The 14,082-nt window shown below is 34.2% G+C and overlaps 1 protein-coding gene across 6 annotated transcripts in view; it reads right to left on the minus strand.

Annotated features, from left to right (window-relative positions):
• Window positions 1-1,835: 1,835 nt before the first annotated feature.
• The window catches only part of ANKRD17 (ankyrin repeat domain 17), a 168,834-nt gene continuing 156,587 nt past the window's right edge, over window positions 1,836-14,082 (minus strand). For all 6 annotated transcript variants that reach the window (XM_069594331.1, XM_069594327.1, XM_069594326.1 and 3 more), the window contains 4 exons: window positions 6,257-6,505; window positions 5,547-5,725; window positions 4,986-5,150; window positions 1,836-4,146 (listed from right to left, as the gene is read on the minus strand). In XM_069594331.1, coding sequence (XP_069450432.1) covers window positions 4,087-4,146; window positions 4,986-5,150; window positions 5,547-5,725; window positions 6,257-6,505 — 653 coding nt within the window. In that variant the 3' untranslated portion in view covers window positions 1,836-4,086. The remainder of the gene's footprint in view (window positions 4,147-4,985; window positions 5,151-5,546; window positions 5,726-6,256; window positions 6,506-14,082) is intronic.

Genomic DNA, 14,082 nt, shown 5'->3' on the forward strand with positions numbered 1-14,082 from the left:
ATGTACTGGTAACAAACATTGTGATACCCTGAGTATTTTGAGTGGAAAAATATACTACAGAGTGACTATACAAATATTGGGGAAACCAGCTGAAATCATGTCAACCCTAATACTTTGCAAATGGATATATTATGTTTAAAAAGTTCATTTTAAAACATTTTTCAACATTTCTAAAAAGTTCAACTACTTGTTATTACCTTATTCCTGTCTTTTTATTCATACTACATCACATAGCTAACTTTTTTCTTAATTTTATTTAAAGCTCCTGAAAAACAAAGACTATATATTTACTGTCAGAAATTTCTGAAATTCTTATTCATCACTGTGCTGAACACAGGAATGGAGGTCAAAATGTGAATATAGTCTATTATATATATATATAGACGGTCTATATGTACAGTCATTTAAATTTCTCTCTTCCCAAATACACCTTCTCAAGTATTAACAAAAGAAACTTTAAAGGATATTTTCATGAGCAACTTAAAGTGATCCCTTAGAATTACATTTCTTTTTCCTAATAACGCATTGCCTTTTAAAACCAAAGTTACCTAATGTAGAATTAGCTTTTTTTCTCATTAAAAAAAAATTATCTTGAATTATCATTGACTTAGTCGGACAGGACTGAGCTACTTCACTTTCACTTCACTTTAAGTACTAAGTATACAATATTGGCTTTTACTTTTCAAAAGTGTGAACTGATTTCAAGGTAGAAGTCTCATATGAAACCTCTAATGACCCAAATATTAGTCCTGTATTTTTACTGTCACAAAAAGAAATTCTTATTTATGTCAAAGCCACAGTAACACATTTTTCTCTGTATTCACTTATCCAAAATATAAGTGATGGTGTTTTTGCAATCAAGGTGTGTACCACTGTAGATTAAATATTAGAGCATTAATGATGCTCTCATCCTAAATTTCAATCATTTGGAATTAACAGCAGTTAATTTACAATACCGTCAGTTAACTGAGTGTTGTGACTTGCTTAATCTGGGATATATATATTTCCAAAAAGATTCAGGAGCATCTAGAATTTACAAATTACAATGTAAATATCCCAAACATTAATATTAAAAGACATCTGAATAGATACATTTATCTAAAGTAAAAATACAGAGTACTGGTATACTCAATCTCCATGTTAGTAATGAAAAACAGTGAAATGGTTTTCCTTTGATATTTTGAATCATTCTGAAATAATCCTGAGTTAAAAATTTGTTATATGAAAGTTCTAGCATTCTTTAAATGTCATGCCAGATTTATCTGTTTAATCTGACACTTTTATTGTTTTTAAAAAGTGTTTTTAAAATGTGCAAAAATATTTATGAAATGTATAATTAGGTCATTGTAATCAATAGAAAAATATAATAATATTTTCATGAAAAACAAGACAGGAACTATTAGTAAACTATTTACCTCCCTTCTCCTGAGAAGAAAAATGACTGTAAGATAAGTATAGTAATTACCCCCCAAAAAAGTAATTTTCAATTACTAATAGATTGATTTAACTTTGTAGTAACAGGAAACAGAAGGGAAAAATACCTTTCACATAAATACTAAAATCACTTTTTTGGAATATACTGGTATATGCTGAAATATATGTTGAAAAGGCATACCATGGGAATTCTCTTGGCACCAGTACACAAAATCATTTCTAAATGATTACACAATAATTTGGGTATTAATTCTTTTGGGATTTAAAGTGTGAACTAACCTAACTGTTACATCTAACAGTTAAGCTGCTTCTTAAAAGAATAAGAGAAAAGAAATACCTTATGTAGTCTGCAATTATACATACCACATACTTTCCAAAAAGGGGGAAAAAAAAGACCTGCATGGTCTCAAAAGATGATTTTTTTTATTATTCAAATAAAAGTGCACTGCATTACATCTGAAATATAAAAAATGTATCTGAAAAATGTTCCCAGTACAGACTTCTAAAACCATGGTATTATATTTAACAAGCCTGGCCCCAAAAACTAAATTAGGAGCATTCCAATCAATATTCCCCTGTCCCATAGCTTTGAAGTAAAAAAAAAAAAAAACAAAAACAGTTTTTCTCTGTTTTTTAGCAAGACACCCCATCTTAAGAAACTCACTCTTGTGAGTCAACACAAGTCATGTGTTGTGATAAATACTGGGTGGTATCTGTTATCTAGCAGGATTATTTTAATTAGAAAATAACCCTAGTAAACACAGAAAAGAAACTAAGCAAAAAGTTATAGGATAGTGGCAAAAGTCATACATAAAATACTCTGTTAAATAGCATTATACCCCTTTCTTAGTAAAGTGCAATAATTTTATGTCATAGCTACATTTATTTGTAGGATATCATTTAGCTTTTCCTTTAAATATGGTTGTATCAATCACAGACAGGGAGAAAAACAAATTTATATATTTTAAGACCACCTTCTAAATTAAAAGATACAAATGTGTTTATAAATTTTTGGATATGTTTGAGAAATCTTTTTACTCTTTACTTAGGCACCCAGAGTAAAAGAAATCATTTCATTTACTTGAACAGTCAAGGAACCATATTAATATTGTTAACCTGGGTGATCTATCTGAATTTTAGTTAATGTTTATGTTTCACCAATGAGGAATTATGTCTATTATTTTTTAAAGACATTACTTCATTTTTTTAAAGCATTACATTATGCTTTCTTTTATATTTCAACCATATAATTTATTATCACATGAGACAGGGTAGGACACATATTCTTCTTGGAATATGTTACTGTTTATTTTTTCAAGTGAAATGAATAGATAAATCCCACTGAGTAGTTTAGTGTGGCCCTGTGTCTTACATAAACAGGTTAAACAGGAGGCTTTATTTTGTAACCTGTGTATTCATGTCTAACGTAAGTTGTCTTAATGACAAACGCCAAATTTATTTTATTACTTGCCCCAAGTTAGCTGTTGATCCCTTTCACTGATAATATACAAACAAGTGTAGAAATTAAGACGACTTTAAAATATGGAAAATAAAAACTTTAACTAAATTATTGAAAACTGGAATTTTTATGTTGACTCCTGATGACTCCAAAGCCAATGTTAAGAATCAATATTATCCAATATAAAATAGTACACTGAATTGTTTAATAATAAACAGTATATTAAGAACTTGTATATGCTGACTGGGAACCAGTGGTGGCTTTTTAAATTCTCAGAAAGACTGAATGTTTTATGGTTAGAAGAAACCACAGGTGATGATGCAGATTCTCCATCTCTCTGTAGCAGCCATTAGAGTAAAAATCTTTATAGAATTATTTCACGATCAGAAAGAAAATTTTACTGGTATTAGTGGCAAGGGTGAGAAGAGAAACAAAAGAGTGAAGAGAGAAGTGTGTATTAGTTTTTAAAAGTGTGACAAGGTAATAAAAAGACATGAAAAAGTGTTAAAATTTCTTACTCTATATGTGCCTTGCTGCAAACAAACTCAAAAGGAGAGCAGCATGGGTATTTTAAAAGCCAGCGTCGGGAAACATTCACTGATAATGCCCATTGTTTTACTTTATACTTAAATTACACAAGCAGAAAAGTTATACTTATTAATAGTTTAATGTATGAAGGAAACATCCAGATTTCTGAATATGAAGGTACATATCTCACATTAATTTAAGTCTACGTAAAGTAGAGCCTCTATACTGACATATTGAAATTTACTTTCTGCTTAGCCTTTTCTGTTATGTAAACAATTGTACATTTATTTGCCATTCTAAAACTTCAGGATCAAGTTTACATAATTTTGCTAAATTTCCGTGTTTGCTCAGAAGCAGTTTACAGTACTAAAACCAACCAGCCAAAGAACAGCTTCAACAGAAAGTTATGTCCAAGGGGAAGAGGGAAAAGAAAAAAAGAAAAATGATAAGAAAAAGGCTAACTAAGGTAAAACGGATGATGATGGGGAATGGGCAGTCACAAATGTTCACAGAAAATAGGTCAGTTAGTAAGTTCTTCTGCAAAAAGCCTACACACTTCAGTCAAGCACATCAGTAGAATGATTTGGGAGCATAAATTTTTTTTTCGGCCACTTGTGATTTCCTCTGAATGAAAAGGAATCTGCAGGCTAACAAGCTGATCCTCATCAGCCAAGCTGGTTCATATGCACACTGTTCATGTGAGGTGCCCAGGGTCCAGTCCACACCTATGGATATAAAGCATACGTTTTATTAAATATGTATTTAACATATACTTGATTAAAATAAAACTCTTAAACACTAAGGAATATTTATGAACTAAACCAGCGAAGTTTCTTAGTCAATTGGCAACATACTGGGAAACAATCATTTTTAAAAAACCATTATCTGAGTACATAGAGGTTGATGATTGTGGAATGAAAATCAGGTATTAAATATATACCACAATAAGTTAAAATATACAACCATCTCTAAGCATTTTCACAGTTACATACTATTTTGACATTTATAATACATTTAATAAATAACCTCTAGATGGACCTTTTCACACAACTAGTAAATTTTGATACATAAAATTATAAAACTTTACAACTTAAAATCTTTTACCTACCACCTGCTATTCAATGGAATATATTATGTCTTTCCTAATTTTGGCCCCAAACCACTACCTTTGGTACCCTTTTCCATATCCCTCTGGTATATTTCAGCTATAATAAATCTCCCTCAATTTTCCCAACTGCCCATATTCACCAAACTCTCTCACAACCATGATTTATCTCTATTACATTTGTCTTGGCAGCTATGTGCTATGCTTAGTCGCTCAGTCGTGTCTGACACTCTGCGACCCCATGGACTGTAGCTCATCAGGCTCTTCTGTTCATGGAATTCTCCAGGTCAGAATACTGGAGTGTGTTGCCATGCCCTCCTGCAGGGGATCTTCCCAACCCAGAGATCAAACCCAGGTCTCCCGCATTGCAGGTGGATTCTTTACTGTCTGAGCCACCAGGGAAGCCCCTTGGCAGCTCATAATCTATTAAATAAATGTTCATGGAATGATCAGCCTTACCGTTTGAGGGCCATTATTTTCTGTGGAGCTTGAAACCATCTTTATCAGGGAATTCCAAGAGGGGTCCGCAGCATGAGGGCCATTAAATATGGGTCCTCCAGCACCATCAGGAAGTGGTGCTACTGGAGGAATCATTGCATTCCCATACACAGAAAAAGGCATACCCTTAAAAAAGAAAACAAAGATTATGCACACTCAAGTCACTGGTTATTATTTTTCCCAGTATAATCAATACCCTAAAACTGTATTTGAAACCACCTCATTTTGGAATATGTAAGCTATCTAAGTGATTTAAAAATTATTTCCCAATATATGATTTCTTCCAGCATTAGACAGAAGACAGTATAAGCCTAGTATATAAAAACTTTTGTCAAAAAACATTTCTCTAAACAACTCAGACAAAATCAGGATTTATAAGTATGTTTTAGCTAGATTTTCACCTATTATTTCAAGCCAAAGCTCCAGCACCATTTCACAAATGCTTATACATGGTAAGTAAAATAAGGCTAATAATCAGAAAATCATTTAGAACTAATGAACATGCTTTTAAGTCACCATTACCCCAACTTTAGGAAAGTCCATGTATCCTGCAGGAACATGCTGATGGAATGTACCAGAAGGAGTTACAATTCCTGTACTCTCTCGCTCCATTGCTTGATGTTGTGAAAACACTCCTGGATCAGACACTGGCCTGTGAATCATAGGATTTCCCATCCCAGGGTTACACCAGTCTACTTTGTCTGAGGGAAGATGAGGAGGCAGAAAAAAATAATTGGAGATATTTAAAATCAGAAAACAGCAAAAAAAAAAAAACTTTATATATTTCTAATATTTTCTACATTGGATTATGAATTCCTTCAGAATAATGACCTACTTGTATATCTTGACCACATATTTGCATGTTTGTAGGTAGTGAAATAATAGCCTCGTAATGTAACCTAAACACTTTGTGTTATAAAACAACAAAAAAAACTAAGATAAAACTAAAGAGCCCCAAAGGAAACAGTAATATCTCCTTAATATGATGAAATGAAGAAAATAATATGCTTGCATTAAACTATACTCAGCAATGATTAACTCAGTGAGAGATCACAGGTGAACAAAAAAAGTTCCAAACTCTTAAATAAATTGATTAGTCAAAATGAAGGGATATGAACACATATTTTCCTAAAAGAATGCCTATGATAATTAAATACTGCTTTTAAAATTATTTAAATATTTTAGTTAAATGTATAAACTTAACTTCCAATAAGCAGAACTGCATACCATACCTTGATTGCCACCAATCCCTTCAAAGGACCAGATGCCACTATGTCCTACTGATGTGGACAAATTACTCCCAATAACAGATGGAGCTGAAGTTCCAGTTTGCCTGATACGTGCAGAACGTTCCGTCCCAATAGGGACTGGAACTTTTCTATCCTGAGAGACGTTGCTGGGCTTTTCTGACCCTAAAGGTACTGATGATGGGGCAGGAGAAGGTGCACGAACTCCAGAGGATACTGACTGTGCAGGAGAATCTAGAGAAAAGATATTGGGAAATAATATACACTGTCTCTATAGACCCTGTAATTTTGTAAACAAAATTTTAGAAATATGAGTATAATGCTTAAATAATAAATTATGTATATTAAAATCTGGTTAAAGTTCTGTGACTTTGCAGTCATTTTTTAATTTGGCTCACAATTTTCCTATTTAGTTTCAGGATATTAGAATGTGAAATATGAATGCTGCCTGCACACTAATTAATATTTAAATTAATTTTCCCTTGACCATAAGTAAAATATAACACCAGAGCAATGAGAAGACAATGTTTAAATTAAAAAGAAACAACAATGACAACAAAATGGAGGTGGGGAAAATCATTGATTGTATTGGCAATTTTCAAACTATTTTCCTTGGGAATATTTGTCCCTTGGTTGTATGTTAAAAAAAGTAAGTAAGTAAGTTTCTTTAAATCAGGACTTCACAGAACTTTAATATGCTGATAAAATACCAACAGAAGGCTATGTTTCATAACCCAACTGTATCTTGTGGATATTCCACAGAACACACTCTTAGAAGTGGCAATTTAAGCTTTACTTATCAAAACAAGGCTAGTTCTTAATACACGCAATTGGGGAATATTCATTAGTGACTTAGTCTTTTTATACACTATAGTGAAGAAAGTCGCTCAGTCGTGTCCAACTCTTTGTGACCCCATGGACTATACATACAGTTCATGGATTTCTCCAGGCCAGAATACTGGAGTGGGTAGCCTTTCCCTTCTCCAGGGGAATCTTCCCAACCAAAGGTCGAACCCAGGTCTCCTGCATTGCAGTCAGATTCCTTACCAGTTGAACCACAAGGGAAGCCCAAAACAACCACCACCACCTTCTTTGGAGTAGAACTTAGGATATATTTGAAGCTCTTTTACTGTTTTTTTATACATGCTCAGATGCTCAGTAGTGTCTGACTCTTTGTGACTCACGGACTGTATTCCACCAGGCTCCTCGGTCCATAGGATTTCCCAGGCAAGAATACTGGAGTGGGTTGCCATTTCCTTCTCTAGGGGATCTTCCCCACCCAGGGATCGAATCTGGATCTCCTGCACTGCAGGAGGAATGTTTACCAACTGAGTCACCAGGGAAGCCACCATAGTGAAGAAGGAAAACCAAAACCAACCATACTTTTCTTATGAAAGTCTAAATATAAAGCATATTTAAAATCAAAGAGAGGCTAAACTGTAGAGGAACTTGAAGCTTAAAAAGTCAAACAGTTACCTGCATAGTGCAGAGCTACAATTTATTTGAAAACAGAAAAACTGGTTTATGAACTGAATCTTTGAGGGCTACATACAACATGAGATTATGAAGAAGCCTATATGTAAAGAGAGTCAGTAGTAGAGGACTGACAAGAAACAGACTATGAGTGAGAAACCGTAGATCCTCTAAAGTGAGAGAGAGATAATAGCTGTCTCAAAATTTCAATGGTTTCAAAGATCACCCTGCATAAGCCTTGAGGTAAGCACCACTTTCCTTGAGATTCCCAGGTCTACAATCCTTGCTACGAAAAGAGCCTAATTATAATTTTTCTTCTTATCCCTAATTATCATAATTTCTTTAATTACAATAAACAAGAAAAATCTAATTCAGAGTCATGTTATTAAATATGCTAACTTATAGAGAAAAAACAGATTTTATAGGTTTTGTTGGAATACAATCTTGGGACTCTGTTTTAGAAAAAAAAAATACAAGTACAAAACTTGGAACAGGACCTTGACAGGGCCCCTTACAAATGAGATACCCCAAAATTTAAGCTTCAGTAAATCCACTTAGTTCTGAATTCAAATTGGAAGAGCAATGTGACTTACAAATGGAAAAAGTGCTCCTGCAGGAAAACTGCACTGCACACACTATCACGCCTCAGTTCAGTGTTAACTGAACTACAGTAGATCATGAGATGACTGTGGTTAGTTATGAGTAACAAAAATTTTTTTTGAAGGTTAAAGAAAACAGAATAGAAAACAGCATCATGAGCATATACTATAAGGATGTAAGTATTGTTTTATAGATATATTTCAGTCACACACAGGTATATGCATACTGAGTCGTGATGTAAAATTAATTTTTTCCTTAAAGAAACTGTCATTATTATTATTTTTACTGCCTTTTAGATACAAAAGAGCCTTATAAGATTGAACTGTCAAAGTGACCCACTGACTAAATTTGCCAAAGCCTGAAACTCACAGAGCACCAGTGATCAGTACTCAAGGCATGGACTGGTTGAGCACTGACAGGATAGATCTTAGCAGTTGGGGTGGGATGAGGGCTCAGGGGATCTCTGCCTAGCCTGTATGCAGAAGGATCTTGGGTATCACCAGTCTGTTGTTTTGCAGCCTCAGGAAGGTTCTCTGCTTTCTGTTTTTTTTTTTTTTTAATTTTTTATTTGGAAGTAAGGGACCCATGTCCCCCACATCCTAGTTTAATTTGCCAGAGTCCTGCTATCATGTCCTGACATCCTATAGAGGAGAAGGCAAAAAGAGAAGTGGAATGCATGGACAAATGTTGATAAAACCTGTTCAAATACCTAAAATCAGATAAATACATTGTGAATAATAAGTAATGCTTCTTGGGTTCATTTTCCAACAGCATCCAGAATGGCAATTTTTATGAAAAATATATAGATAAATATGAAAAAGAAAATTTTAAAAGACTACCATAAATAAACAAACCATGAAATGACATTTATGTGAACAGATAACATAAAGAAGAATCAGAAGTCAGGTAAAACAAACTAAATGGTCATTAAAAAGTATTAAGATTTATATTATTAGTAGTAGTACTGTTAGTCGCTCAGTTGTGTCCAACCCTTTGTGACCCCATGGACTATAGCCTGCCAGGCTCCTCTGTCCATGGAATTCTCCAGGCAGGAATACTGGAGTGGGTTGCCATTCCCTTCTCCAGGAGATCTTCTCAACCCAGGGACTGAACCTGGGTAGGTGATGAAATGCAAACTAGTTAAAAGTTCAGTAATAAAGGGAAAAGTCTGAGAATCTTGGCTGAATCAACCAGTCTAACAGTTGCAAAATGATGACTCAAATTGTAATTCCTTTTACATTTATGAGTTGTCATTATACTGTAATGACATTGTAAGTCCCCTGTCTGCACTGTAAAATTTTATTTATAACCATTACATACTCCATGGATTCTTATTTTACCAGCAAGCTGATATTATTCATTTTGATGGTTAAATTGTCCTGAATTTGGCTAGTGGGAGCTCCTTCAAGCTATATGCTGCATTCCTCTGACATGCCCAACCATCTAAACACTTAATTACTTTCTGACACTACAAGACTTTTTGCAAACTTCTCTTATACTCTTCCTGCCCCAGCTCTCAAACCAGCTATTTCCCCAACAAGCCCTAGTTTCTTTTAGTGGATTGAAACATTAACAGACAGATCTGGATGCTGAATGTGCTTACTGCTACTGAAGATCCATTGCTTCTAGGCCCTTCTCAGTAGATAGTTCTGGGGGGAAAATGGCAACTTTATGTGATTCAATCCAAAACATAACATCATTTTAAAATCATGAGTTCATATTGATCCTTTAATTCCAATAAATTTCATAGCATTCTTCCTTGCCTTACTCTACATTCTTCTCTTCCTACTATCAGAGCCCTGGATTACATCATTTTCAGTATTCTTATTTATTCATTTGCTCAGCCCTATAATATAACCCGCATACGTTTAAAATTGCTCATCCATAACATAAAATACAAATGTCCTAAGTAGAAGTGAAGATTTTGTCTGTAGTCTATTTGTCTTTACAAAATACTAATGTCTTCAAGACTTTTTAGATTGTTTCTTTTTCATTTAGTAGGTTTATGTTAGTAATTTAAAATGCAGATAGGTTTACTTGTTTCTATTTATATTCAATTTTAGTGTTTTTCCCTTCATCAAGGTTGATTCTGTTTTAAATTTGTGAATATTAACATGATTACAAAAAAAAACTATTATTTCTACAGAGATAAGTTCTACTTCTTCCCTATTTCCTTACATTCTGTCTGAGTCTGATGAGGAATAAAAGCAGTTTCAACGTAAGTGCCCACAGATTACTTTACAAAGGGAAAAATGACAATTTGAAAGTGTAGAAACCTATGAAACCAAGTGATCAAAATTAACAGCACAAACTGACATTTTATATTTTCTAATGTAATACAATGAGAAGGCTGCAACACTAATAGAAATGTTCCTGTCAAAAAATACATAACTTAAACTAAAAATTAAGAAATATCAGAAAATCAAATTGAACCATTTTACCAAACAACTGATCTGTAACCTTAAAAAAAAAAAAAAGCTTTCTTTGAAAGATTCATAAAATCTAAGGAAACAGTTCCAGGTTATTTGAAACTAAAAAGACATAGGAATTAAATGCAATCTGTGACACTGATTTTAATCTTGAAAAAGAGGAGATAATAAAGGCATTATTGGGACAACTGGTGAAATATGAGTATGGACTATATATTAGATAATAATAATGTATCAAACTAAAATTTGCAGAAGTTGATAACTGCATTGTAGTTTTGGAAGAGAAAGTTCTTGTGATTCTAAAATATTATAATCTGGGGTATTTAGGGGAAATCAGTTTGTATCTGCAACTAACTGTAAAATGATACAGTAAGAAACCCTTACAATTCCTACATATACGCTACACACACACTCTTTCTCTCTCTCCTCTCACACACACACACACACAGATACACAGCACTGAACTGGAGGAATGTGGCAACATGTTAACAAGCAGTGAATGGGCGTGGGGGAAATACACAAGGGTTCTTTATGCTATCTTAAAGGACCCTAGAGATATAAACAAATGCAAATGTTTACCATAAAAATGAAACACAACACATTTACCTTAAGTGGTTCATTGTTCAAAAGCAGAAAAGATCTATAAACATGTTTTAGGACAACTCTGTGTGTGTGTGTGTGTGTGTGTGTGTGTGTTCTTAGTTGTGTCTGACTCTTTGTGACCCCATGGATTGTAGCCCGCCAGACTTCTCTGACCATTGGATTCTCCAGGCAAGAATACTGGAGTGGGATACCATCACCTCCTCCAGGGGATCTTCCTGACTCAGGGATCCAACCTGCATGTCTTATGCCTTTTGCATTGGCAGGTGGGTTCTTCACCACTAGTGCCACCTGGGAAGCCCCACTGATCTTCCTTATAATGAACTAAATAAATAAATATCCTCCAGTACACAAATTTATGTTGTATTGAATACAGCTTTAAATGAGGCTATAACTTTTTAATTATAAGCCAGATAGTTAAGACTAAAATGTCATAATCAATTACTCCTTATAGTTATATTTACTTTCAATGTTCTATTAATAGTCTGTTTAGATAAACCAGGCAAATAGCTATGTTATACTATATTCACTTTATCTCAATTATGATTAAGAAACTTTCTTCAGCTTTTTCAAAGATAGGTAAAGTATCCTCAATAGGAATCGCTGTGAATGTCTCCCCTTTTATCTTGGTACTTTATTTGCATACTTATTACATTATTTCTGGCATGTTTTTGTCATAGTCACTTATTTATTCTTTCTTAAACCACGTATTTTAACTTAGGGACACCTGTACAAGGATATGTAAAATTCCATGTGACAGTTTTGTTATTTGACAAACACAAGAAAAACTATATATATTCATGCTTTCACTGGCAGACATGCAAATCTCTCAAATATGAATTTTTTTTAATTCTTTCACTCAGTTAACCAGTCTCTATTAACTGAGATCTAATGTTGTTAGAAGAAATTGTTAAAACTTAAAAAAAAAAAAGATTCTTATTAAAATTTCCTCAAAGTGAAAGCAATTTGATGTCTTTATCCTCACTAAATAAATAACCACAAATACAAAAAAACCTACTACCCTTATTACAGAATTCTCTTAATGTGAGTTGAATTCTCTGTTTATATAGCAGATGAGAATTAAAGTAGACAAAAAAGTAGCCTTATACTATAAGGCTACAGATCCTTCTTCTTGGAAGCTACATTCTCAAATCTAAAAGTAAATGTAAATCAACAGGTGACAACACAAGACTGTCGATTCTCAAAAAATGATCCATCTTAGAAATAAACCTCAAAAATACAATATTCTAGCTTTGATAGAACTGAAGTTGATTCTAATACTTTAAAAGCCTGGAGACTCTATTTAAATTCCTCCTAATTTCAGATTGCCAGGAATAGTATTTTTTATTGAGGTATAGGATTTACAACTTTTTGTTAGTTTCTGGTGTATAATATATACTCTTCTCCTTTTGCCTTCAATCTTTCCATATATATATATACACACGTACATATAGGTACATGTACATATATACTGATTTCCATATTCTTTTAAATTATGGTTTATTGCATGCTAGTATGCCAGCAAATCTGGAAAACTCAGCAGTGGCCATAGGCCTGGAAAAGGTCAGTTTTCATTCCAATCCCAAAGAAAGGCAATGAAAAAGAATGCTCAAAATACCACACAATTGCACTCATCTCACACACTAGTAAAGCAATGCTCAAAATTGTCCAAGCCAGGCTTCAGCAATACGTGAACCATGAACTTCCAGATGTTCAAGCTGGATTTAGAAAAGGCAGAGGAACCAGAGATCAAACTGCCAACATCCACTGGATCATCGAAAAAGCAAGAGAGTTCCAGGAAAACATCTATTTCTGCTTTACTGATTATGCCAAAGCCTCTGACTGTGTGGATCACAATAAACTGTGGAAAATTCTGAGAGGGATGGGAATACCAGACCACCTGAGCTGCCTCTTGAGAAACCTGTATACAGGTCAGGAAGCAACAGTTAAAACTGGACATGGAACAACAGACTGGTTCCAAATAGGAAAAGGAGTACATCAAGGCTGTATATTATCACCCTGCTTATTTAACTTCTATGCAGAATACATATGAGAAACGCTGGGCTGGGAGAAGCACAAGCTGGAATCAAGACTGCTGGGAGAAATATCAATAACCTCAGATATGCAGATGACAACACCCTTATGGCAGAAAGTGAAGAGGAACTAAAAAGCCTCTTGATGAAAGTGAAAGAGGAGAGTGAAAAAGTTGGCTCAAAGCTCAACATTCAGAAAACTAAGATCATGGCATCTGGTCCCATCACCTCATGGGAAATAGATGGGGAAACAGTGGAAACAGTCAGACTTTATTTTGGGGGGCTCCAAAATCACTGCAGATGGTGATTGCAGCCATGAAACTAAAAGATGCTTACTCCTTGGAAGGAAAGTTTTGACCAACCTAGATAGCATATTAAAAAGTGAGACCTTTGCCAACAAAGGTCCGTCTAGTCAAGGCTATGGTTTTTCCAGTGGTCATGTATGGATGTGAGAGTTGGACTGTGAAGAAAGCTGAGCACTGAAGAATTGATGGTTTTGAACTGTGGTGTTGGAGAAGACTCTTGAAAGTCCCTTGGACTGCAAGGAAATCCAACCAGTCCATGCTAAGTGAGATCAGTCCTGGGTGTTCATTGGAAGCACTGATGCTAAAGCTGAAACTCCTTAAATACTTTGGCTACCTCATGTGAAGAGTTGACTCATTGGAAAAGACTGATG

The sequence above is a fragment of the Ovis canadensis genome, chromosome 6 (assembly GCF_042477335.2).
Source record: "Ovis canadensis isolate MfBH-ARS-UI-01 breed Bighorn chromosome 6, ARS-UI_OviCan_v2, whole genome shotgun sequence".
NCBI lineage: Eukaryota > Metazoa > Chordata > Mammalia > Artiodactyla > Bovidae > Ovis > Ovis canadensis.